This window comes from Porites lutea, chromosome 7, assembly GCF_958299795.1.
Source record: "Porites lutea chromosome 7, jaPorLute2.1, whole genome shotgun sequence".
NCBI lineage: Eukaryota > Metazoa > Cnidaria > Anthozoa > Scleractinia > Poritidae > Porites > Porites lutea.
The window spans coordinates 6228362-6254520 of record NC_133207.1 but is presented as its reverse complement, the minus strand read 5'-3'; the positions used below and the strand labels follow the sequence as shown (position 1 = coordinate 6254520).

General features: G+C 39.0%; 2 protein-coding genes across 2 annotated transcripts; one reads left to right on the top strand and one right to left on the bottom strand.

The window, feature by feature from the left end:
- Positions 1-247: 247 nt before the first annotated feature.
- On the bottom strand, positions 248-15585 carry LOC140942856 (uncharacterized). The gene is made up of 9 exons (XM_073391869.1): positions 15460-15585; positions 8405-8537; positions 6560-6829; positions 5680-5810; positions 5203-5314; positions 4094-4366; positions 2482-2618; positions 991-1111; positions 248-796 (listed from the first exon to the last, which is right to left on the bottom strand). Exons 1-9 carry the CDS (start codon positions 15509-15511, stop codon positions 298-300), a joined length of 1728 nt encoding a protein of 575 aa, XP_073247970.1. The 5' UTR covers positions 15512-15585; the 3' UTR covers positions 248-297.
- A 3233-nt stretch (positions 15586-18818) lies between these two features.
- On the top strand, positions 18819-25563 carry LOC140942854 (uncharacterized). The gene is made up of 6 exons (XM_073391867.1): positions 18819-18964; positions 20472-20750; positions 21831-21970; positions 22780-22885; positions 23194-23487; positions 24551-25563. Exons 1-6 carry the CDS (start codon positions 18924-18926, stop codon positions 24774-24776), a joined length of 1086 nt encoding a protein of 361 aa, XP_073247968.1. The 5' UTR covers positions 18819-18923; the 3' UTR covers positions 24777-25563.
- Positions 25564-26159: the final 596 nt, after the last annotated feature.

Below are 26159 nucleotides of genomic sequence, written 5' to 3'. Positions count from 1 at the left end.
CTCAGCTATAACATATTTCTCCCCCGACGGGCTGATTCCAGACTCCCCTCCCCCTCCCCTAAAGGCTGTACGGCCAGCGTTCGGTCGTACGCTGACGTTATTACCAAATTTTGTCGGATAGATAGATTCTCAAATTTTCTTAAGTATGAGGCTCCGCTCGCGCGCACTGGCGTGGGGCACCGCTAATATAATATTGGCGAATGAATACCTGAATGCTATGAGTGTTGTATTATTGGCCAAAAATTTTTTCAACGGAAAATTCAGATTAAAAGATGGATATCTTATATTAATTCCCATTTAAAATAGGTTATTTGATAAAACTAATATAACACTGAAGAATGACAGTATTAAATCTACTTTCTCGCAGATGCTATCGTCGTTGAATAGCGTTCGGGTTCTGTTGTCACAAAATGGATTTGATTTTCCCTTGAGTGTCTCCCTGGCCTGAAAGCCAAATGAACAGTGAGATTCTCTAGCCTTGTCTATACACTTCTTGGCGTCCTCAAACTCTTCACACAATGGTGAAGGAACCGGAATGAACTTTGAACGAAAAGTTTTTCCACAACTAGCTGCTTCCGAAGTAAACTCATTTTCACACGATGCAACCGATCGAAGGAGTGGAGGAAGGTCATCCCACGTGATTTGCTGTATGGGCGAACTGCATAGAAGTTGGGTCCCCTGTAAGCTTTGCAGAACCAGCGTACTCAATGCCTCTGATAATACCGGATTAGAATGTGGCCTGACGCAAGGTTCAAAATGAGCCTTTAGACAGTCTAGAAAAGACTGAGATTGCTTTCTAGGATGAAACAAACAAACAAGAAAAAAAAAACAGGCGGCTTAGTGGATTCACTATTGAACATTCGTTAAGCATCGTGGGTTAAACAAGTTTCTATACAAACTTAAAAGTGCTTAAGTTTATCATACCTAGAAGAAATATTTACGAAACGGTGATCAACTAATCAAAACTGCACATTGCAAGATTACACAAACCTGCAGTTAGTAATAACTCTTGTTGAATAAAGAGCGTTTAAAAAGTCATCTTCACACGTAACTGCCTTTTCGTAAAAATATGCATTTGTGCAAACAAAGTTGAATTGACTTGAAGGAAGAGCTGCAAAGAAAAAACAAGAGGAAATGCAATAAATGAACTTTAGTTCCCGTACAAACAATTTTATTATATAGATACTGTTGAAATACCAGGATTTTTCCTTTTACTAAAAAATCATATCTTCATGATCATCGCGCGCAGTAGTGAATATACTATTTTTATCTTTCACGTGTGAGGTTATTGCTGTCGCCATGGTTACTAACATGATTAGCCAATTACAAGAGAGCTTCCCGCTCAGGTTACTAAGTATCATTGTCTTTATTTCTCCTTTATAACTTTATATCTGAGTTTCATAACATTTTTGTGACAGGCATTTACCGATAGGTGACCACTTTAATTACACTATTTTGCTGTTTCGAAAATGAATAAAAAAAAAGTGTTTCATGTAGGAATTTCATCAGTATCTATAAAATAAACAGAACTGATTATATGGCCGCTTGGAAATACGAATTTTATCTTCTCGCGCTGAAAGTATCTCTCATGAGTGAGCGAAGCGAACGAGTGAGAGATACTGTCAGCACTCGAAGATAAAACTCGTATCCCCGCGCGGCCACCGCACGTTTTTTCAATGCATTTACTAAGGAAAAGTAAGTTCTAGTTGGAGTAACGTCTAATAATTTTTTGCTTTAAGTGAGTGTACACTTGAAGCCTCTCTCTATCATCAATGTTCAAAAACAGCCTTCGGAATATCACAAACACATAATGATTACGCTTAAGTTAGCCTTCCATAAATCTTTAAACATTCTTTGTACGAAAAAATAAACCACTAATAGATATTGATAAAGATGTTTCAATATGCGTTCCTAGCACTACGAAGTGGAGGTGGTTAGTAAATCATGGTTTTTAACTCATTTACTGCTGCCGACGATTACAATTTTGGCGCGCAAATGACCGAACGGACGTCGCGTTTTCTTGCCGTTTTACTTTGAGTAACCAATCAAATCGAGAAAAACAGTATCTACTGTTTTAGTATATACTAAAAGCAATTACCGCTGGTTGCATCTCGAGGATTTGCACACGCTATACTTGCACAGATGACAGTAACGATAGCACTCACCTCAATTCCCCTATTATCTGTTAACAAATTCAAAAGTGTTTCTCTTTAGATTACAGACATGATAAAACACAGGTAAATGCTTCTTTGTGAACTGTAATTGAATGCAGCGAAGAGGATTGCGAAGCTCACAAGAAGTCAAGGTTTTAATTTGTTGACGTCATCAACGTACTCAATGGGAATATGAAACACGCTCGCGTTATTGAATTTGTTTAAGTGTATATTCTAGCTATGTCATAAACTAGTCTTGGAGCTGGAGAAAATAGTTCCTGTCAACTTCGAAAACTAATGCGTCAAACCCACAGAGAAAAGGACACACCTGAAGCAGGTGGCACGCTAAGTGGATCTATGCCATCAATGCAGAATGGGTTATAAAGATCCTCTTCCATTAGATCGCCAATAGCACATCCCTGTTTGACAGCCTTTAAGACACACTGCTTAGAACGAGCATAGTCCCTGTAACACAACGTGAGTAGCATTGAGTGTGAAGAACGTGATGAGGAAGGTTAGAACAAGTGAAAGGTCTTCTGATCATTCTCAGGCAGCAATTGGTACAAATATTCAAATATTAGAAGTTGTTATTATACCCTGGTTACCAGGCCCTAGTGGTTCAAAATTCGGATAACGCTATTCACTGGATAAATCTCTATCAATTGGATAGCGCAATTGTTTGTCCTAATACTTATCCGCTTGATAGTGATTTATCCGATGGATAACGCTGTTCAACGTTTCAACAACCAGGACCAGAAGTTTTTTGTCGCGTGCGGTGGGATGCTTCGAGGTCGGCCGCAGGCTGGCACATCCTCGACCGAAGGCCAAAGCCACGCGAAGAGCGAAGCCGTATGAGACTTGATGGTAACCGGAAACCGCGCATGAAAAATCTCTTGTATCCAGGGAACGTTTATTAGCAAGGGTATTTTAACAACCTGTGTACAGTTGAACCACTCCTTTTGGAACCCATCGCAATGGTGGTATCTCTTTTTTACGCACAGCTTGCTTAGTCCAGAAGATATCAAACTTCATGCAATCTACAATTCCATTATGAAAGATAACCTTTGGTTTACAAAATTTGAAATCGAGAAGCGTCATTTGTTTCAGTGTCACGAGTACACACCTAAACATCCACTTCTAACCATTAAAATTGTTCATTCCATACGTTACGGTCGCTTTAGTTTTTCTGGAATAGTATACAACTATCCCCCGAAGAAAAGGGGAATAGTGGTGTTGATATACCGAGATGCGAAGCGTAGAGGTATACATTTAGAGCTACGAACCGACCCTGAGGGGGATAGTTGGTTTAGTATTTACCAAATCAGTCGGATAAGAATAAAAAATAAACATTTGTAAATTAAAAACGTCACTTAGTGGGAACTTTGTTTAAATTTTAAAACATTTCGGGGATTTTGTCAAGCGCAGTTTTACCATTTTGTTGCAAATTCAGCATGAAAACGATTTTCTACCTACCAGTAAACACTGACAAGCCAATGTTCGTCGCTTTCTTGGTATTTGTTTCGTCTTTCCAAAATGTCTTGAAACGCCACCTTAGCTCCGATCGCAAAACGGTGAATAGCCAAGGATATTCCCGAGTTACGGGAGCCAATCAACACGCGCGAAAATTGCTGTTCACTGATTTGGTAAATACACTGTACTAAGATCATTTATCATTTGATCTCCCTCTTACTCAAAAAAATCGCAAAATGATTTAATTTGGTAAAGAAGTTTCCAAAATAGTTCAATCCCAAAGTGTCTTTTTGGTACACCAACATGGCCACTGTTTTATTTCTTTGTGCACCAATATGGCCGCATTGAGGTCACGTAAAAACGAACTTTAGTGATTTTATGATACTGTGCTTGTTAAGTTTCTACTATTTAAACACATATTTAGAGTACTATGGAGTATTGTCAACTGCAATACAAAAATTGAAACTTACACACAAAGTTGCTTGTCAAATTTGTTCAGTAGCAGCCTCAGCCTAAATTCATCCCAGCATTGGACGGACGTTTGAAACATACTTTTGTTGCAATTAAGTATATTCATTAGTAAGGAATCGATCGACAAGTTTTCTGCAATAAGAGAACCGCAGTGGTAAAGTACTGTTTGCACTAGTTCACGGACTTTATCTTGGAGGGCAGAGAGCGACGTTCCAGTAAGACATTCTTCCATGATCGATGACAAGCAAGACTTTAGCCTATCATATTGGTCCCTACGAAAAGAAAAGTTGAAAAGTATAAGAAAATGTCCTCTCTTTTCGAGTATTGAGGCTATGTTCACACGACACCGGAAGCTATCCGGTATAGTGTGACCAGCTACGACTCGGGGCTGCACAAGTCGTTCACACACATCGAACATCGTGCCGGCCCGGTTGGCCGAGAGGGTTTAGTGCACCAGATTCCAGTCCTCACTCTCGAATATTTACTTCCGGCAGAGTTGGTTCCAAGCCTTGCTCCTACTTCTTTACTTCCGGGACGGGCCGAATAGGTGTTCACACTGCAAAAGTGTAAGGCATGAAACCTGTCCGAAGTGTGAAACTCTACTTTTGAGATCCGCGCGGCGCAGCTTTGCTCCGTCGTAGAAATCGCGCCGCCATAAGCGCCCTTATGTGTAAACAGAAGCACTATTCGGCGGCGCAAAAGCTAGCCTGAGTCTTTGATGTACCTGTGATACTGAATCTAAAACTCTCACCAGGGATTTTAAGTATTTTTGTTTTTATTTTGACTTGATTTTAAGAAAGCGCGTTTCTACAAGAAGAGTCAAGTAACCAGGCATGTTATATTCGCCGAAGTGCTTCATTCTTGTCCCTAGAGCTGCGTTCCTTGAGGTCAGTGTCACGAATCGAGAGCTCTGGCCTGACCAAGATAACGCGCAAGCACAGTAGCTTTCCATTTTACAAACAGACAGTACTAATGTCCCTTATATCTTTGGACCCCAACCTGAGCAGCCAATCCGTGGCGCTGGCCAAAAGGATCGGAGTTCTGAGGGCGATAATGTAATTAACAGTTAGGTTTTTATACTGAGCTAAGTGAATGACTTTTCTGTTACCGACAGCTTCCACTGTCTGCTCTTGCTAATTTGGTCATCATCTCTCTCTGGCAAGAATAAGCAGAGGATGCAAACTTCTGAGTATCGCAACGACCAATCAAGACTATCGGTCCTGCAAAAAAAAAAAAATAATAACAATAGAAAGGTGAGGAAAGGAAGCAACATAATTAACTGAAATCTTCCATGAAAACTTTACAGATAGAACGTACAACTTTCTTGAAAAAGCACCTCGCAGTAGTGTAGAAATATTGCTTTAAATCGCCAAAAACCGAGTGGGACAAAATTCCTCTTCACTAATTCAAGTCAAATTGCTAATTTCAATGCTAATCGTAAAATGCCTTAAACTCTTGTTACATAAGGTAAAATATTAAAATATTTCAATTTGAATATCAAAAGTTATCTCTAGCTGTATCTCAATCTTCGGCAATCATTTGCAGGGGGTTACAGTGAGAAAACAAAGACAGTTGAACGTTGTACCTGAGCTGTTCAATGGTGGATCTGTATTGTAAGTGCAAAAAGGGTTAAACAGGTCCCTATTGATGTACTGTCCAATTGCACACCCAGTCTTTGCTTGCTGTGTCACACAGTCCTTTGCTTCAGCATAATCCCTACACAAGAGTATGGCCGAAAAATCAAAAAACATTTTATCAGCACATGCCCAGAACAATATCCGCATTTCTTCCAATCCACAAACTGGTTATGCCGATCTTAACTAGACCATTAGCGAATTTGACACTTCTGTTGTTGTTTTATGTTAATATAAACACGGGCCACACCATGCATAATATATTTTATTCTGGCAATGTGTTAAAGGTTCACTTTTGCGCTGATTCATGTAAATCTTGGTTGAAATACAGTAGGATAACATGGCACTTTACCTCCAAGAAAACGTCCTCTAGAGCAACCTGACATTAAGAAAAACCTTATTCTTGGCTCAGTTTGTAACGATCAAGTTAGAAACGAGTAAGAGGCTGAATAAATTAAAATTGTAATGGAAATCAATCATTCCATGATATGTTTTTTTTTGCCAGAAAAGGATGCTAGCCAGAATCATTTCTTGTATGCACGGGGGCCACGTCATTTTCTGCAAAACAATTTTATCTTGGGCCTGTAAAAGGCGCAACGTGTACAGATTTTATTGTAAAAACTAGAACTTTTCTCTTCTTCCGCAACAACTTTTTGCACCTTGCAACAACGTGATTTGTTGGGAGACAGGTATAACGCGCAACGTCGCTATTAAACTCGTTTTGCAGCAATGTTTCAAAACAAGTTTTACGTTTTTGTTGCTAAATGCTACAGAGAATTCGTCTAAGGCCCAGTCTTGTTTCTTATAATGTGGCAAGAGTTTATTTCCTACCTGCAGAGTCTGGAATCTGCCTTGTCGTTGTTGAATCTATCGCGAAACTTATCCCAACATTGCACAGTTCTAGAGAAAACGTCGGACCTGCATTGAATCTGGCTGAACAAGAACTGGTTTATCAAGGCTGGATCTACTTGTAAATCTCCACAGTGGTAACTCAACAGCTTTAGCAAGGATGTGACAGCTAGCACAAAGCCAGAGTAAAGATCCGTGAGGCAAGATGATACGTGACGCGTTAAGCATGACGTTTGACTCTGATATTCAAGGCTGTGAAAAAGCGATATGACATTAACATAAAGCGATTAAAGTGACAAGTTACACGTTCAATATTGATGACGTCACTGCTACTACCTAACGAACTCAAGCAGATGGAAAGTTTTTGATGTTTCACTTTTAAAAGGGTCATAGAGTTCAAATCGAGTCAGGTTACTTTCCGCAGGGGTACTTCCTTGAGGATGATGAAGACCATTATGATGATGATGATGATGATGATGCCGGTGATAAACACTTTATTTAAAGAGGGTAACACTTGAAAGTAATTAAACTGACTAATAATCTGATGACCCACTAAAATTGAAATTCCTCCCTTGAATTAAATTGAAATTACTATAAATAATTATTTCTTAAATTTAAATTACTATAGGGATGCGTAGTCGAGTCTTTGATGGATTCCGTCTTTTAAAATTTGCGACCCTGTTTCAGAAACTAACTAATTAGTCTGCGAGTTGGCACCAAAGCTTGATCAAGGATAATCAGGAATTATGGGGAAAAAATCGACACTGTTCCAGAGTTAAACTGAAGTAAAATATACCCATCTTCCAGAGATATAAAGTGATTATTGTTCCCTTTTCCAGAGTCAGAGGCAAAAAGCATAGAGTAAAAATCCCGCGACTAAGAACCTGCATTTTCCCAAGTTAGCCTAAATAGGTTCTTACAAATATGGAAATTAGCACAAATTTAGGCTATTTAGATTCTTAAATAGGTTCATATTTTCTGAAGAATAGAATAGATTTTAGAAAGTAAGAACCTGATTCAAATTTTAGGCTGAACAGGTTCTTGTATTGACTAACCTAAATGACAAATTTTAGCTTAACAGTTTCTTAAAAACCAGGTTCTTAGTCGCGGGTTTTACTGTATCTTGATACCCGTATAGTCTATATACCGTGTTTATGCGAAAAATCGCCCAACCTCGGATTAGCGCCCACCTCGAATAAGCGCCCATCCTAAAGGCAGAAAAAGTTAATAAGCGCCCACTCCACCCCTCCCCCTCCCAATTAAACTCAAATAACCGCCCACCCTCACCACATCCACTTGAGTGACAATGAGATTGAAATTGAAATTGAATACTGTTAAGTAGTAATAAGAGACTTCCCCGAATACTTCAGAGTATTTTATGGAAATCTTGCTTTGTTACTTATTAGTATTTACTGTTTTGTTGCAAAATAAACATACTACACTTGCTGAAAATGGTGAAAATTTAATAAGCGCCCACAATCACGTTCCAAAAATTTAATAAGCGCCCAGGGCGGTTAATCGAATAAATACGGTATGTGAGTAGCCCCGTAACTGACAATTTGCAGCTCTGGAATCGCTATCATTATCGTCATCCCCACTTTTAGTCAGGGAGGTTCTTCTACTGCCACCAGAAGAAAAATGTCAGAAAGGGTCAAGGGATCAATTTAGGTTTCTAAAAAACTGACCACCTACCCCTTCCCTAAGTCAACATTATAACTTACTTCCCACTTAAGGCAAACTGTTGGCTTAGGGGAGGGGTACGTGGGCAGTTTCCCAGAAATCTAAATTGATCTAGATCAAGTTCAGTAAATGGAAGGCTAGACGTACTTGCAGTTAGCATTGGTTTTGTGTTTTAAGTTTGACATCATCATCCTCTGACACTTCTGTCCTTCTGCAACAAAATACGTCATGTTACAGTGACCAATCATCGGGTCTGCTGCATATTTTTCTGGAATTAGACCTAAGGGAAAAAAGCACAACCAACGAACACTATAAAAAGGTGATTGTGACGTCTTTTAAGGCGTAAACTTACTTTACTAAAGCGAATTATCTAAATAAAAATTAGTATCTGTTGGAAAAGTGTTCTCCAAATCTAAAATTTTGTTCGCGAAATTATTAATTTAATTCCATATATCTCAGTTATGCTTGAACGGGATTAGATCCAATGACCTCTGCGATACCGACGCAGTACTCCTTCTACCGAGTTTTCTGGCCAACCAGGAAAAGGGATGACTTTTCAGGTGTTAAATCCCGCAGTTGAAACAACAAATGCCATATACCCACCTTCGAAATTTACGTAATAATGTAATGACTGTAAGTGAACTTCCCTACACGTGACTTTAAAATAATCCCATGTAAAGAGCATTTGCTCCATTTTACACAATTCCAAGCCTTAACAAATAAATATAAGGTCATATAACTACCAGTAACGTTACCAAGCAAAGGACAAAGTAGCTACAGGACAACATGTTATGTAAATATAAATTAATTATGCGAATCAGATCATTTTCTCTTTTGTATTGAAATGACATTTGATCCATCAATTAACCGGAACTTCATTTAAACCCGTAAATATTACTGACCGAAATGGGCCAATTACTTGCTTATAGAAACAAATTAAGCAACGTAAAGAGTGGAGTTAAACAAAAGACCTCTTCTTAGTTGCATGGCTAGTAACACGAAAATAAAAGAAATATTTTTTGTTGGGGGTTGGGGGTGGGGGGTACAAACACATGTGAGTTAGTTTTCTCCCCTGATCCTCAAAACACAACATGCTAAACTCCAATTCGATCAGGAACGTGTTTCTAATTGGTTGGAACTGAACATGTTAAATTGCAAGTGTCACCTACTCTTAATAACGTAATTTTTCTACAAACACGCACACAAATAAACTTTGTTCTGATTGCGTGTTTGCTTCTTAGTAATTCAATAATTCAATGTAACAATTCATTAATGCAAAGTACGACATGATATCGGATCGACTAAGATATTTTTCCTTACTCACGAGGCAACAACACAGCGTTATTTCGAATACATGCCAAATATGTATTTTGGCAGTCCACTTAGTACTAACTTTTTCAGTGCTCCTTAAGTCTTTCTCTTAGTTCGCTATATAGCAGTAGCGCCTTTATTTATTGTCATAATTTTACGAACTTCTTAAGCACATTATGACGGACTTACTCGTTAAATAAGCTGCAAGAAAAAGAGATGAAGCCGATGGCCTGAACAGCTAGAGAACATCATTCATATGTTCTGCATAGTGTTAAAAAACAAGAAATCTGATGTTTATCCTTCAAGAACCTTTTCATTTTGCTTTAACAAAGGCTACCTTGCCATCATCGGCATGGGTCACCGAACAGCTCCGCCATGTTTTTTCTGTAATCACCGCTTTCAAAAACGTAAACTATTTTGAAATGCAAAATAGGAAAAAAAATTGAATGCCCGCATGACGGCTGCTGTGAAAGTGATAGAAAAATGTTGTCCACAGATATCGACTTTGTGCTAGCGAATTTAATTTGGTGTTTTTAAAACTGAAGTAACTTTAGGAAGAAAGTTATAGATCGTTTTCACTGTCACGCAGCAAAAAAATAAATTGGAAACCGTCCAGTGGAAGAAACCAAGAAAATGAAATGTTGAAAGACAAATATCTAAACACTTTTTCCAAGTCTCAGGTCACTGTGGCCCACAGTTTCTGAGTTATTTGCCGAGTGTTTCACGCACCTTTGTGCACATAATCATATCTTTTAATACTTGAAATGGTTATACTGCTGAAAATCAAGAGGAGAGACTTTTTTCAACGAGGCAGCATTCCTATTTTAGTGTCACGCATTGTGAAAACTCGGAAGTTCAAATTGCTGTATTTTCGAAATGGAACGTGCTGCTGGACTGGAAACTTGTACAAAGATTTATATTTTGTTTACCTTCAACCTAGTTTAATTAAGAATTCGTAAAACCTCGCTATTTTGACTTTACAATTTGATGACGTCACTATGAAAACCATCTATATAAGTAAAACTAAATTATACAATGATGTGAATGCTACGAGCGCTGTGATTGGTCGTTGCCCATGATCTATCAGAGGACAGATACATGAATGACATCACGGAAAACTTGTTTTGATTGTTTTGTTCAACAAGGCGCGCGGTTTTGAAAATGTTTGTGACATTATTTCGGATTAAAGCAAGTGAAAGCCTAAAAAAACTTAGCAGGAGCTATTTACAAAAAAGATCGGTCGGCTTTTCTCGTCTTTTTCCGTTTAACAAATAGATTCCATGTTGCTGTGCGTCTCTTCAGTAACAGATCACAGATGACGCCAAAATGTGGTTAAAACATTAGTGACATACTCGCCTGCGGCTCGTGTCCCACTTCTTTGTTTTTACCACATTTTGGCGTCATCTGTGATCATAAACAAACGCACGGCAACATGGAATCTATTTGTTAAACGGAAAAAGACGAGAAAACCCGACCGATCTTTTTTTTCTTCTGAATAATGATCAAAATTTTACTGATTCAGATGCATGGGAATAAACAACAACAGACAAAAACAAAGGAATAATTAGGTAAATAAACTTTCATTTACCTGTCATCCTTTATCTAGCAAAAGAGAAAACCAGGCATTATTTTGTAACTTAAGGTTTTTTTTTCACTCAGTGGTTTTCTTTTTCAGTCGAGATTATCATGTAAAAACAACAAAAAACACTGCATACTAAGTTTTACAACAGTACAAAAACAAGCCCTTAATCTCCACTCATGTACGAGTCAAAGATCACGCAGCTGCGATTATACTACATATCTCAATGCTATTTCTAATAACGACCTTCAAACGCAGACTGCCAGAAGTTACTGCAAATTCAATATTCCGGCTTCTATTAAAAATATGTAAGGTGAAAAGCGATTCAAACTTCCAGGGTGTAAATTACGCATCTCTTTGCTTGACCACAGGTTCATTGGTCTCTTTTCGCCAGGGTCAACTAATTTCCATTCAGTGTGTCCAACGAAGAATATTTGCATAATATCGCACAGAGTTGTTTAGGTCAATATCGACAACATTGTTTTCGTAAACTGTATCATTTCGCTCAGTGCTGTTTCAGCCACTCCAATACAACCTGCCTTAAAACTTCAAAAAGGCTTGGAAATTGCTTTCAACAAGCGATAAAATGGAGAGAACACTTCTTCTGTTTTTGGCAGGTGAGTTAGCAATTACATAAAATCAAAAATACTCATCACAGCATTAAGAATAATAACGGGTGAGTCAGTTTCTTTTTCAAGCAAGTTGGATGACTGTTTTAGCTTATTTTAGCTAAAAAGGTTTTACATTTAATTTCAGACAGGGAAGAACCGCGTAGAAAGGCGGCGATACTTCGTCTTTTAAGAATTTTAGCTGACTATACTATTTGCAAAAGGTGACGACACCTGCGATACAAAGATGTCACGAGATTAGATAATTTTTGTGTTCCGAAGTGGGCGATTTAAAAGTTTAAGTTTCACACAAATGTGATCAATTCCCTTGATTGCAAGCAAACAGCCGAAAACTTGGATAGCTAAATTTCTCTTAAACTACTGGGCATGCGAAACCCAGTATACTCAGTCAACTAGCCCCTTGCCGTCACTACCACAAGCGAACCAGTCTTAAGTTAGCACCAGCAGTCATTTGCGAAACTCTCTTTTTAAAAACTGTGGTCGTCACTAACGACCGCCCGCAAGCATCAACCTACAAGTCAGTCAACATTAGAATAAAGTATAACTAACATTTTTTTAAATCAAATTTAGGGTCACTGTACATGTACATAACATGAAATTTAATGGTTCGTAACTTTCATGAGATTAGCATAAAAAAAAACTTTATTGATTTCATTCCTTTATTCAAGCTCGTTCAACATTTAGAAATAATGTCGATTTTTCTGGAAACGAATTCTAAAGGACTAGTTTTAAGTTAAAAAAAAAATTGCGGTCGGCTGTTCACTCCCCCCATAAAACGTGAGACATTTCAAGCCGTAGTCGTGCAAAAACGGCCACGTGATAAAGCGTGACGCACGTGCAAATTATAGCCAAATTCGTTATATCGCGCTGCGCGTTTTGCAAACTTCGAAGGAATTTTGGTTTTTTTTGTTCCGTCAATCATCTTAGCGAACCTATTAGGAAACACATGTTTACTTGTGATTGGTGCATTCCGATCCGGACCTTGATCGACTAGTTTTCTTCGAAGCTTTTTATGATCTTTCTTATTCTTATCTCTTGCAAAAATAAAGCAATGCCTCCTGCCTTCAACAAAAATTCGTGTCATCATCGGGATTAGGCCTTTCCCGATTGCGCTGAGCACTTTTTGAGCACTTTTTTGAGTTTGGAGCACTATTTTGCATTTTGAGCACCCTTAAGCACTTTTTCGCACTTTGGGCAACATTTGAGCAAAATTTCACATTTCGAGCAAATTTCGAGCAGCCTATGTCTTCTAAAACATTTTAAAGCAAACACTGTGTGTCGCTCGCAACGAGAATCGTGTTCCAGGTCATAAATTTGAATAACTAATGATGTTGTCAAGAATAAAAGACCGTTGTCATGGAAAGGCACGTGGACTTATCCTCACTGAGCGTCAGAACAGAAGTTTCTGATTGGCTGATGTATCATGCGTGTGTCATCTCAAATTTCTAAATCATCTGATGCTAGTACTGCTGAATTTATTTACAATTTGTAACCGGCTTTAGTTTTTCTAGAAAAATTATTGTTCTATATTCTATCAACCTTTCGTAACAACCTGTCAAATAACACTACGCAAAATAGATTGTTAATTACTTCAGTAAAAATTGACATATTTACGAAAAGCTTAGAGGTAACTGTTCACAACTTTGAGCACTTTTTGAGCACTATTTTGAGATTTTGAGCACTTTTTAGCCATTTTTGCCAGCACTTTTTTAGGATTTTACGAGCGCAATCGGGAAAGGCCTAATCGGGATTTCTTTCGCTATTCTTGCGTAGTTTTGGGTCATTCTCAATTTTGTTTTTGCGGGCCAAGCTGGGCGAATGCGTTGTATTGTGATTTGCATCATGAACTCCACCCCCACTCAAATAATTGACGGAACAGAAAAACCCATTCGAAGTTTGCAAACACGCAGCGCGATACAACGAATTTGGCTGTAAGTTGTTGTTTTGCTTATTTAAACCCATTGTTTTTCTGGTCTCTTTTGTCGCCATTTAATTGCTTAAGCTCTCTACTATTTGAAGGCCCTCCAACCACATCTGTGTTAAGACTTGTCCAACGTTTAGAAATACTCTCACTTACCAGGCCTGCTTACTTACAGAAAGACGTTCCTTCCTTTTCTCAGACGCTTGAGTGGCCTCTAAACCCCTATAGGACCTATAGCAAGTCATTATAAAAATCCCATATTACCTTTCGGTCTTGGCTTACAGGCTTTTTGCTTTTCTTCGGACAATGTTTTTTGAAATAGCTGAGTAGAGACTTTAATGTGCACACCTCAGACAATTTATTCAGTTCGCGCGTATCGTTTTTATAAGATATGTCTACTCAAAATTATAATAATTTTCCGTTGCTGCTGTTATCTTTGGTATCTACTTTTAAAAATCTCCGCACAGTTTAGGTTTACGAACCAAGACATTATTTGTTTTCCAGAAAAAGTTCAATAGTTTAATAAAGGGTTTGACAAAGTCCCCAAATCTATTATTTCAACCATTTTCATAAAACCAACTCTGAGCTCTGCAAATATACAAAACATTAAAGATTAATGTACTGTTTCACGCCGTTAGATATGTGCAGTCTGTCTTCCGTTACAGATATTCACGTTATTTTTGCCACACAGTGCCATGCTGTGCCAGTGAAACCGTTTAAAGATTCTCATGTCTAAATTAGTCTGTACAGTACAAATTAAACTGTATAGTAAATGCAAGTCTTACTTTAAATTCAAACGAAAATATACATAATTCCTCTCCATTTCCAGGAACAATTACACATCATAAACATTCTAACGAGATGTTTTTATACTTGACAAAAAAGCAAGGCAAAACACCTATTTTTTAAATTTTTCCCTTTATCACAAACAAACTAACTTTGACAAAACGGGAATCGAACCTACAGCAACCTGATTAGTTTTTTGCAAGGAGCCAATCAAACCGCACCATTTTCGATCCTCCGCACGAAGCAGGGTGGATATATAAACTCCTACCAAATCAAGCAATACTGAATGGTTGAGAGTACACCTCAACCATCCCACCACTGATGAGAATCGTAAGATTCGAACCCGCCGGTCTTGCTTGCAAACTTATACTTACTGCATGCATTGTACACTTAATGTCAGATCCCGAGGGAAACGGTTAGTTTTGTTTTTCCCTCGAACCTGATGTTTCCCTCGACTTCGTCTGCGTTTCAAGCTCCTGAGTACGCGACACATGTGGGTTAGTGTTTTCAAACCAACATGCGTGAACTCCAATTCAATCAGTAACGTGTTTCTAATTAATTGGAAGCAGTCAGTACAGGCCCGCAGGTCTATCTGTTATCGGAACTCACAGTCAAAATGCAAGTGTCACCCTCTCTAAATAACGTCATTTGTCTTCAACACACAAACAAATAAACTTTGTTCTAATTACGTGTTTGCTTCTTGGAAATTCAATAATTCAATAAATGTAATAATTCATTAATGCAAAGTGCGACATGATATCGGATCGACTAAGTTATTTTACCTTATTCACATGGCAACAATACAGCGTTATTCCGAATACATGTAAAATATGACTGTATTTTGGCCGTCCACTTGATATTAACTTTTTTAAGGCTCCTTAAGTCTTTCCCGTAGTTCGCTATATAGTAGCAGCGCCTTTATTTATTATCGTAATCTTATGAACTTCTTATTTTAAGCACATTCTATATGACTTACTCGTCAAACAAGCTGCAAAAAGTAGAGACGAAGCCGATGGCCTGAACTGCATTTCAACCTCCTTTATCCGTCAGCTAGAGAACATCATTTATATGTACCGCATAGTGTTACAAAACAAGAAATCTGATGTTTATCCATCAAGAGCCTTTCCATTTTGCTTTAATAAAGGTTACTTTGCCATCATCGACATGAATCAACGAACAGCTCCACCATGTTTTTTTCTGTAATCACTGCTTTCAAAAACGTAAACTATTTTGAATTGCAAAATAGGAAACTAAATGCCCATGACGCCTGCTGAGCAAGTGATAGAAAACTGTTGTCCGCAGATATCAACTTTGTGCTAGCGAATTTCATTTGGTGTTTTTAAAATTGAAGTTACTTTAGTGAGAAAGTTATATAAGTAAAAATAAAACGGAAAAAACAAAAGAGAAAACCCGACCGATCTTTTTTTGATGCGGCTACGATGCATAGAAATAAACAACAACAGACAAAAACAACAGATTAAATAGGTAAATAAACTTTCATTTGCCTGTCATCCTTTATCCAGCAGAAGAGAAAACCAGGCAATATTTTGTAACTTGAGGTTTTTTTTTTTTATAATGCAGTGATTTTAATTTCCAGTCGAGATTATCAATCACATGGAAAAACAACAACAGTAGAAAAACAAATTCACGAGTCACAGGACACGCAGCTGCGATTATACTACATATCTCAATGCTATTTCTAACAACAAGCTTCAAACACAGACTGTCAGAAGTTACTGCAAATTCAATATTCCGGCTACTGTTAAAAATATCTAAGGCTAAAAGCGTTCAAACTTCCAGGGTGTAAATTATGCATCTCTTTGCAAGACCACAGGTTCATTGGTCTCTTTTCGCTCTCCTGAGCGCTAACTAATTTCCATTCTGTGTGTCCAACCGAGAATATTTGCATAATATCGCAGAGAGTTGTCTAGGCCAGTATCAACAACATTGTGCACGTAAACTATATCATTTCGCTTAGTGCTGTTAAGTTTCATCCGCTCCAATACAGCTGCAAAAAACTTCAAACAGGCTTGGAAATTGCTTTCAACGTGCGCTTAACTGGAGAGGACACTTCTTAATATGTTTTTAGTAGGTGAGTTCGTAATTACATAACACCAAAAATACTGGTGAGTAGGTTTCTTTTTTAAGCAAGTTGGATAACTACTTTAGCTTATTTTAGCTAAAAAGGTTTTACATTTAATTTCACAAAGCGAAGAACCGCGTAGAAAAGCGGCGATACATCGTCTTCAGCTGACGAAACTATTTGCAAAGTTGAACACATCTACATAAATCACAAAGATCTCACGCGATTTAAGGTTATTTTTGTGCTCCGAAGTGGGCGATTTTAAGTGAAAGTTTTCAGGTAAATGTGATCAATTTCCTCGATTGCAAGCGAACAGCCGAAAACTTGGATAGCTTAATTTCTCTTAAACTACGTACTGGGCAAACAAAATCCAATAGACTCAGTCCACAATCGCCTTGTCACCACTACCACAAGCAGACCAGTCTATAGTCACGACCAACATTCATTTGCGAAACTCTCTTTAAACTGTGTTCGTCACAAATGACCGCACCCGCAAGATTAAGAGACTCGACAGTTTCTTTTGTGATCCACCGGTATCAACCTACCAGTCAGTCAACATTGGAAAGTATAACTGACATTTTTTTTAAACTTGATACAGTAAAAATCACGGATAAAAAACGACTTTTCGACCGATCTTCGGTCATTTTCAAGTACGAAAAAAGTTGAAAGAATATCTGTGTAAAATGTAAAAATATGTTAAGAACTATAAAAAAATTTTGTTATCGAATTTAATGTCACTCTACATAACGTGGAATTAGTGGTTCGTTAACTTTAATGAGATAACTATCAAAAAAAGAAAATATCTAAGAATATTTTATCGGAGTTGTTTTGCTAATTAACAACATATACAAAGCTTTCCGCTAAAAGTGCTCTTAAGCGAATGCCCTTAATATGTTCTCTACGTGGTCACTTACGAAGGCCCATTATCGTTAACGACCAGCTAGATCTGGTTGCGACTCTTGGGTGCGACAACTTTTATGGATTCCCCAGGTGGAGAGCTTTGACTGTAATTTTTGACAAACCAATTTTCGCTTAAGGTGTGTTAGTTTGAAATGCTCAGTTTGAATCGAAGTGTTTAGATTTCGACATTTCGTGATGTGAGTGATAAAAAGGCTTGAAGAATTAAATCTTCTCTCTGGGAGCTGTTAAGCCTAATAGTATAAGAAATGTATTACGTCACGGTTAGCACGTCGCATATTGCCGCATCGTGGCATTAGCCCGTACTCAATCTTCTTGGTAATTTTACAATTCTTTTCGCGCCCAGTCTGGTTCTCACCTTTATTGCTTCGCCCATCTCTCAAGGCCGGTTGATTTTGACTTTGCGTAAATTTAGTTTAATTCTTTTCTTCTTTATTTATATCAAGTTTGGTTTTAATTAGTATTGTTAGTTTGTTAAAAGATGCGGATGTTTCTCGTAATTTAATTCTCGGCGTAGCCATGCGCAATCGTTACTGTTAATTTTCGTTAGATTAAGGCATATTGTTGTTAGATTCTTTATATTTCGTCCATGTAAAACAGTTATTGCATCTTTACCGTACATGTCAGATCTCGTAAATAATTTTTTCCGTATACTTTTGCTTGTATCCTAATCGACTTACTGTACATTTAGTTATCTTTTTTGGTAAAGTTTTTCAGTGTTTTTTTTTTGTGTTTTTGAATTAAAAAAATCCTTGGTAAAATTGGTTTCTCGTGAAACTGTCAAGGATTATAAAGACAAATTCGAAACTGTACCTGGAGAGTAATCTGCTGTGGTGATGCTTTCTTTTTTATTACAAGAGCCCTTTCGCTGCGAATTACGATTCATCTACAGTGTGATTCAATGATCACTTACTCTTTCGGTCACGTGCACGGTTTTCAAAGTAATTGGACTCTAGCCTGGACCTTTCACAGGTGCAGGCATCCCACGTTCGCGAGTGAGAATCGTTTGGACGGAAACTGAATTTTAGTCATCTTCATTTAGAGGACCGTCAATCCACGCCTCTCGCTATTGGCAGGAAAGCCAATAATACGGACCGCAGCTCCTAGTAAATCCTTTGCAAAAATAAATAGCAGACGTTTGACTAGAATCAAACTGTTTCTATTGCGGTGCTTCTAAGCCATGCCCGCAGGCCAATTAGGGCGAGCTTGGAGGGTGACCTTATATCCGAACTCTCAGAGGAGGACTGGTGACGAGACTCAAGGACACTAACTTGAATTTGAGGGTGTCCGAAATAACGAAATTTGACTGCACCTCTGAAAGCCAATTTTTTTCACTAGTATTCACAGTGCTGGTTGTACAGAGCAGAGGTCAAATTCAGTCTATTGGAAAATGCAACCTTACATTCTTTGCGGGTGGAGGACAGAAATGCCAAAGAGACATGATCATGGAACTGAATAATAACAACATGACCAATTGCAGGTTTGTCTTTAAATGAAAAAATGAATAAATAATTAAACAAACAAACTAGTGTACCTAAAAGGTAAAAGAGTGCTGCCCTAGCGTCAATTTGCATCACCAAGTTAGGTTTTTATTTTAATCTCGCGTTCTTCTGGCGCGCGCAATTAGAATACTTCATGCGTAGCGTGTGTGACGCAAATTGCCAGCCAAGTAGTCAGAAGTTTTACCCCGGTTAATTGGAACATTATCTTCTAAAATTATTGTGAAATGATAGTTTAACAAAACCACGAGCGTAGAAGATAATTAAGAGGACTGAAAAACACGATGTTAAAAGAATTTCGAAAAAACACACATTACATTCTTCGAGAGTTTTCGAGACTACCATAGCTTCAGACAAACATGGGTAATAACTGGCGGTGTGAGGAAATCTTGGCTACTATCAAGAGCCATTAAGGCTCTTGCTACTATATATACCATGAAAGAGAAACTCATCACAAAAGCGAGGATTTCAAGTAACAAAACGCCAGCGCGGGTTGATACATGAAAGCAATGAGCGAGGAAGGAATTCTGGTAAAAATCCGGTGGCATTGTGGTTAAAAATCCAGATGCATCGTGTGTAGAAATCGAAAATTTTCGTCCCTGTACAGATTAGGTCTGCTACTTTGCTCGCTCGTTTCAGGCTCGCTCGAGCGGCAGCAATAAATAAAGAAATAAATAGTTACTTAATTATTGCCTCCCTTAATGAGGATTTTTAAGGATCTGCGAAACAAATAATTCAAATGGAACATAAGAACGTTAAGAGCCCCAACGCGTAGGACTGAGGCCGAATCATAATTTGGCTACTTTACAAGCGTGGCCAGGGATTTGGACTGGGGACTACCGCAACAAGTCCAACCAGCAGTCAGGAAGGGACTTGAACTCGGGGAGTCCGGATTACAAGTCCACATCCAGCAGGGTATGGTTTTCAGGGTTGTGAGTCTTAACAGGTATACAGTTTCACTATTTAGCGTGTTGGAAAGCGTATCTTTTTGGACCTTAGACCTTTAAAAGAGTGTGAAGGGTAACGACGAGTGGTCTATATGTGTGCTACCAACAATTCTTTTTCACAAAACATCTAATTGGTTTGATTTTGTCCTATTCTCTTTTGATTTTGTATGCAAAATAATATGATTCGATTTGATAAAAAAGTCTCGTCTGAAAAAGGTTAGCAAAATTAGCATTTTTTTTTCTCAAATAGGGTCAGGCTTTGAGGGCTTAACGTCTATCCAAAGTTCCCGTAAGTGCTCCCCCGGGCCTTAAATACTGACGCAACATCCGATTCAGATCACCTTTGTTCCAGCGAATATGGAAATGAAAATACCTGCCTTCAGCAATCATGTAAACCTGTGTGTGAAAAACGAGGCGCTTTTGAAAAAGGTCAGGGTTTGAAGGTCTTGGCAGCGCAACCCCGGCACACCTCTACCCAAACTTCCCTTAAGTGCCCTCCCGGACCTAAAATACTGACGCAACATCCGATTCACCTTTGTAGCAGCGAATATGGAAATGAAACTGCCTGCCTGAATAATCACGTGAACACTTGTGTGAAAGACGATCCGTTTTTGAACCCTCTTCGAGGCGAGATATCAAAGCTGCTTGTCTTGTTGGTGTACCACTGCGGCAATGTTAATTCAAATAATGTTCAAGGCGTCAATCAACTCATCCTGACCACCGTCCAGTGTAACCGTGGTGCACTGAATAGCATTGTTAACTGCTGGGATGACTTCCGCTCCGCATTTGAAGCAAACAAGAGTGATACATCACTTTGCAGGTAAGGTGACTACCATTTAACCATACATGGAGTATTTTTTGGTGTTGCCGAAACCATTGTTGGTTCGCTTGGGCGTTGTGTGCTCCGCAATGTTCAATTTCTTTTGAATCTTTTGTATTACGTATTTTGGGGACTGCATTTCGTCCGTAACCACTGCCCACCTACCCCTCCGCTAAGCCAACATCAACACTTACGTCTCACTTAGGGCAAAATGTTGGCTTAGGGGAGGGGTAGGTGGGTAGTTTCCCAAAAACGTATAATGATCCAAAAACTCCCGCTATATGCGACCTTTTGCACAACGTTTGTGAATCAGCTATCGACTAAGCTAAGTGACTCTCGTAACAATTTAAGATCTTTTAGTTGTATAAACTTAACTGAGGCCAGTTGTAAACGTAATTATGGTATATCTTAGGTTTTCTAGCTTATTCTATATTCGTAATTGTCATATTCTACCTGTGACATTTCTATGAGCTTTTGATCAATTAAGTGGGATGCAGGAGGGTGCCGCTTTGAGTATTTCTTACATAACATTCTCGAACGATATTGATTTTACTGAGTTTTTAATCTTTTAAATTATTTTTATTGTCATGCCTCCAGCTCGGATACTAGGGGCAAGCCCAGCCCACGTTATGACACAAATAAATTCATTGATTGATTGAACGTTTGTGAACCCAAAATCCAGCGGGTTGGACACCTCAAGGATTGTTGCACAATGCAATACTCCTTGTAGAGGACCATTTGATGAGCGCATTTATCGAGAAAAGGGTTCAAATCAGAGAGAGGTTGCATACGAAATAAAACAATGACTGTAGGATTAGGCACCAAAGTGCTTTAATATAGGGCTGAGCACTTTATCAAAACGGTTTACTTTTAAGTAATGTTCAGCTCGTTAAAAATACGCGGTGTCAGCAGTTAGCCCATGGATGTTGTAGTGGGCACGGATATAGATCATAAATAAAATGATGAGCGCTCAAGTTGTTTTTACCCTTTTTTTTCCATTTTATTTTTTATTGTATTTAACTAAAAGCACTAACTGTGGTTAGATCAAGGCTAACTCTGTTCCATATATTTCTTTACTAGGAAATATGCAGATGCTAAAAAGAACTGTGTAAATATTGCTCGACAAGCCTGCGATGGCATCTGCATGTATATTCCTAAAGATGAGTATAATCCTTTTTGCGGTAATCACATGGATCCCCCTGGAACGTCGGACTTGTTTGGTAAGAGAATATAGCCTAGGCCAAACGTCGAACTTTTCATAAGACGAACCAAACTCTGATTTGGGTCGACGTAAATTAAGTTAAGATCGTCTGTTGGGTAAGACGTCGAACTTAGGACGCGTAGGCCAATCAACTGAATCAGGCCAAAAAGCGATTTAATTTGATAAATTTTCCCCCGAATGGGGCTAAATATATATTATCATACACATTTTTAATCTGTTAGTTTGGTTCGTCGCATGTGAAGATCGACGTTTGTCCAGGAGACGATCTTCAAACGTTCTCTCCTTCTGAGGCAGACGGATAGAACGTGTTGGACGATCAAACATATTCAGACGTCGAAATTTTCATAAACTTAACTCAACAAGTTTGATTCGTCTCAAAAAAAGTTCGACATCTGGCTTGGGCCTAACCAACACACCGTGCCAAGGGCTTGTGACAGAACGAGAAAGCAGCAGACCCATGTTCGATTCCCGGCTGAACTAAAAATAACTGAGGAAACAATATAATACTTCCTTTAAATTGGCCTAGGCCGGAAAGTGCCCACCTCTAGTTTCTATCTTTCTGATGGTTTGTGAAATGGGAGAAAGGGGGAGGGGGAGGGTTTCTCGGATAGGATTTTAGAGTTGAATTTGAGCTTATCCCAGTAGGGAAGCTTTGCACACCTAGTAAAACTATAAACACCACTGACCACCAACAAAAACATTTTATACAAACAAAGGAACAAACACAGACAACAACAAAACAGCTAGAACGTCTGCGTTGCTAAGGTTATTTCACTAAGTTATGACATTGTTGGGTTTATTTTTCAGACTGCATTCGAACTCTGGGATGTTCAGAAAAAGTTGTTTATGAGGAAGCAATGAAATGTGATAAATTGTCCTCCAAAGACTTCGCAGGCAGCCCTCAAGATTGCAGGTAACTTTGCGCTCATTTAGCCGTGAGAGAAGGCTTAAATGAGCGCACCGTCGGCCTCAGGCTTGTCAGTTGAAGTACTCTTACGAGTTACTAAATTCCAGGGATAATTAATATCTTTAGGGTGTGGGGGAGAAGTAATTTGCTACAAAAAAGTTCAACATCTCTTTCTGAACCAAAGTTTGGACCCCCCCCCCCCCAGTCAAAAATTCTTGGACGGAAAATAAATACCTTTACCTAAAAGAAAATTCCCGGCCAGGAAAAAATACATGTTAACACAGACGATGATCTATTTTCTCCTATATCTACAGTACGGAACTCCGGAAAAATGCGGACTGTTTAAGAAACAACCTGAATAGCAAATGCCCTGCCTTGAACCAGAAAGCACAGATCTTTGACGACTTGGAAATTTACCTTCGTGGTATCCTAACTTCCCAGCGATTCTTCTGCAGCAAAGCGGAAGTGAACACAGCAATGCTTCATAGAAGTGTACAAGAAATTGCAAATTGCCAACCAGCGTTTTTTACAGAAGCTGAAAAGTGCGCTGAGCCTTTCAGGAAGACTTACACAGAGGCATCCCAAAAGAAGTCTTCTGGGGTTTGCACGTGAGTATCTTTAAATAACTTACGTCAGAATAGATAACGGACGAAACATTATTCCCAACATTGTTGGATGTTACATGTTGCGTCCGTTTGCGTGCTGTGGCTTGTTGTTTGGAGTGGTTAAACTTTTGACCAACAACTCCCAACATTTCTTTTGTTCCGTGATCGCCGAAGCGAAGTGCAACAATGTTGGATCCGTTTTTGCAGTTCTTCCAACATTGTTGGGACCACGCACGCGCACCACACATGGTCTCCATGTATCCTTCCCACGGTGCACTGCAGGTCCCAACATTCGCCAACAATGTTGGGAGTTGCTGCATCAGTTTGCACGCCACTCTGCTAACACTGACACAACAACTCCCAACGTCGTTGGCCCAACAATGTTGGGAGTGGTTGCGTCCGTTTGCGCTTATTCTATTGAGTTTTATACATTAAGCATCTGCATCTAGATCTGCTGAGTTTGGTTTGAGTATCCAGTCGGATATATTATAATCCTTGATTTAGATCCCGGCCAGGATTCCAGTCCTCCTTTTTCATCCAATGCTTTTGTAAAGCGACCACCTTACTGGCTCTGGCTATTGCGCTCTGGCGGTTCACCAACCTCGTTCCCAGGGTTCCCCTTACTCGTCTCCCGCAACAAACAGAAAGGAAGAGGCGGGAAGTAGGAGAGAGCCCTGGTAAAAAGGTTGGAGTATCAGGTGCTCTTTGTCAGCCCACACTTTGGGAACGTACCTCACCAGTGTTATCTCACATCTCCCTCATATAATATAATCGTATCAAACGAAACTACTGTCTTTGATGGCTTGGGCATGTGTCCGCTATGCATAATACTAGTGTTAGTACAACATGAAAACAAAATGGAATATTACCCCTAAGGAGGTATTATCGGCAAGAAGATTCCAAATGTCTCGAAGGACCGCCTTCCCTTACTTATTTTTCATTAATATAATTGACCTCATAAATAAAGTCAATACAAAAATATACATTAATAAGTTAAAATAAATAATGATAAATTACAGATTAAAAGGATATACTGATTGAAAAAAGTGTTGATTTTCGTTTTCAGGGCCTTTGCAGAAGCCAAAAAGTGCCTGAATAAAGCACACAAAGATAGCTGTTCTTTTGACGAGGAAACCCTGAAAGCAGCCACGTTTGACGACGAAAATCCCTTTTGTGAAGACGGGAAAGATCCAAAACAGAGAAGCGGAGCCGGTGGCGCAGGCGCAATAGCAGCAGCAGTATATTTTTTTCCCTTATACAGCTTCGTATTGCATTTGTCTTCCACCACTTAATGAATCATGAGTGTATTTTTCAAATATCCTTTCCCACGAGTTTTGCCTTCCTGTGTTAGCACACAACATGTTTAGCCAATGATCAACATAAACGCGATCAAATGAAAACCTAGCCTGTGCCAGGCTCTCAGTCAGGGTAGATGAGCGAAGAAAGCGAATAAGAAGCGAAAGAAGGACGAGAGCAACGAAAACGTGAGTGAGCGAAAAACGGCGGGAAGGGAGGTGTCACTCTCTCTCCCCAGCTCTCACGCAGTTTTTCGCACTTTTTTCGATCAGTTTTCCGCATTATCTTGGAGCCTGGAACATGCTAATGAAAACCGCTCTTTGGGCAAACAAATGACGTTTTTCTGGGTTGCAGCATGACAGATTCAACATTCCGAAAACAACATTGGAAATGCACTTTCAGGGTAGGTCGGCCCAAAGGCCCGACGGACACACCTAATATGCTTGACGTTTTACAGTATCCACAGGGCTCCCAGTCCTTTCTTGAAAGAATTCTTTTAACTTGAGAATCGAGACAAATTTTGAATGTATTCGCTGGTATGCAGTTTACTTAGCCATGAGCGGATCTAAAGGGGCTCGGAGATCCTCCCTTTTTTTTAGCCGGGTCCCCCTCTTTTCTTAGAGTTTGAATAAGTGCCCAGTCACCTCCCCCCCCCCCCGCCCCCTCCCACTTCCTTGAAAATCTGAATCCCCTAGTGTATGCAGGGCAAAAACTAAGCTTTATACGGCTTCTAACAGACGTGCAATCAATCATATGAATGAACAAACGTTCATTTGTATTCTAGTATATATTCCATGATATTACCTTTCAAAAATGTACGCGGAATGTAACCAGCATAGACACACATTTAAATTAGAAATAAAGTCAAATTGTATTAACCAGAGACAGGTGTAAATGTCCTTGACACTGTTTGCACCAAGCCCCTATTATGTATTACCTTAACGAGATGGTTTCTATTACGTTGCTGACCAAGACTTTTTAGCACAAAACAATTTATCTCGAAACGAATGATCATCTCTCTTTTTAAGCAGTAAACAACAATCATCCGAGCAGTCAATTATACTCAAACCAAGCCGAATGGATTAACAGAGGTGGAAAAAGATGAGAGGACCCAGCCCCACTGAATCTTAGTCAAACATAAAAGATTTGCCGCAATCGATGATGTAGTAGTGAGCTAACGTAAAAGGACGTCACCAAGAGGACAGCAAAACGTTTGGTGTGACAAACCTGACAGTGCTACTGAGTTATTTTTTTGCCCTGATCTTCACTTAACATTACTGAGGTCTGGTTGTTTACAAAAAGATGCGGCGGTTGGTTTTACGTTTTGCTAGTTATGTTGCTGGCTGGATCACTGTGCTCACGTAAAGCGAGCGTTGAGG

Excerpts from the sequence above, each read along its gene's own strand:
- LOC140942856 (XM_073391869.1), bottom strand. The coding sequence starts at position 15,511 with ATGCAGTTCAGGCCATCGGCTTCGTCTCTACTTTTTGCAGCTTGTTTG. Across the intron at positions 4,367-5,202 it reads GCAGACAGTGGAAGCTGTCG|GGACCAATATGATAGGCTAA; the intron begins GTAACAGAAAAG and ends TTCTTTTCGTAG. Across the intron at positions 1,112-2,481 it reads TAGCGTGCCACCTGCTTCAG|CTCTTCCTTCAAGTCAATTC; the intron begins GTGTGTCCTTTT and ends TTTTCTTTGCAG.
- LOC140942854 (XM_073391867.1), top strand. The coding sequence starts at position 18,924 with ATGATCATGGAACTGAATAATAACAACATGACCAATTGCAG. Across the intron at positions 21,971-22,779 it reads TGGAACGTCGGACTTGTTTG|ACTGCATTCGAACTCTGGGA; the intron begins GTAAGAGAATAT and ends TTTATTTTTCAG. Across the intron at positions 23,488-24,550 it reads AAGTCTTCTGGGGTTTGCAC|GGCCTTTGCAGAAGCCAAAA; the intron begins GTGAGTATCTTT and ends TTTCGTTTTCAG.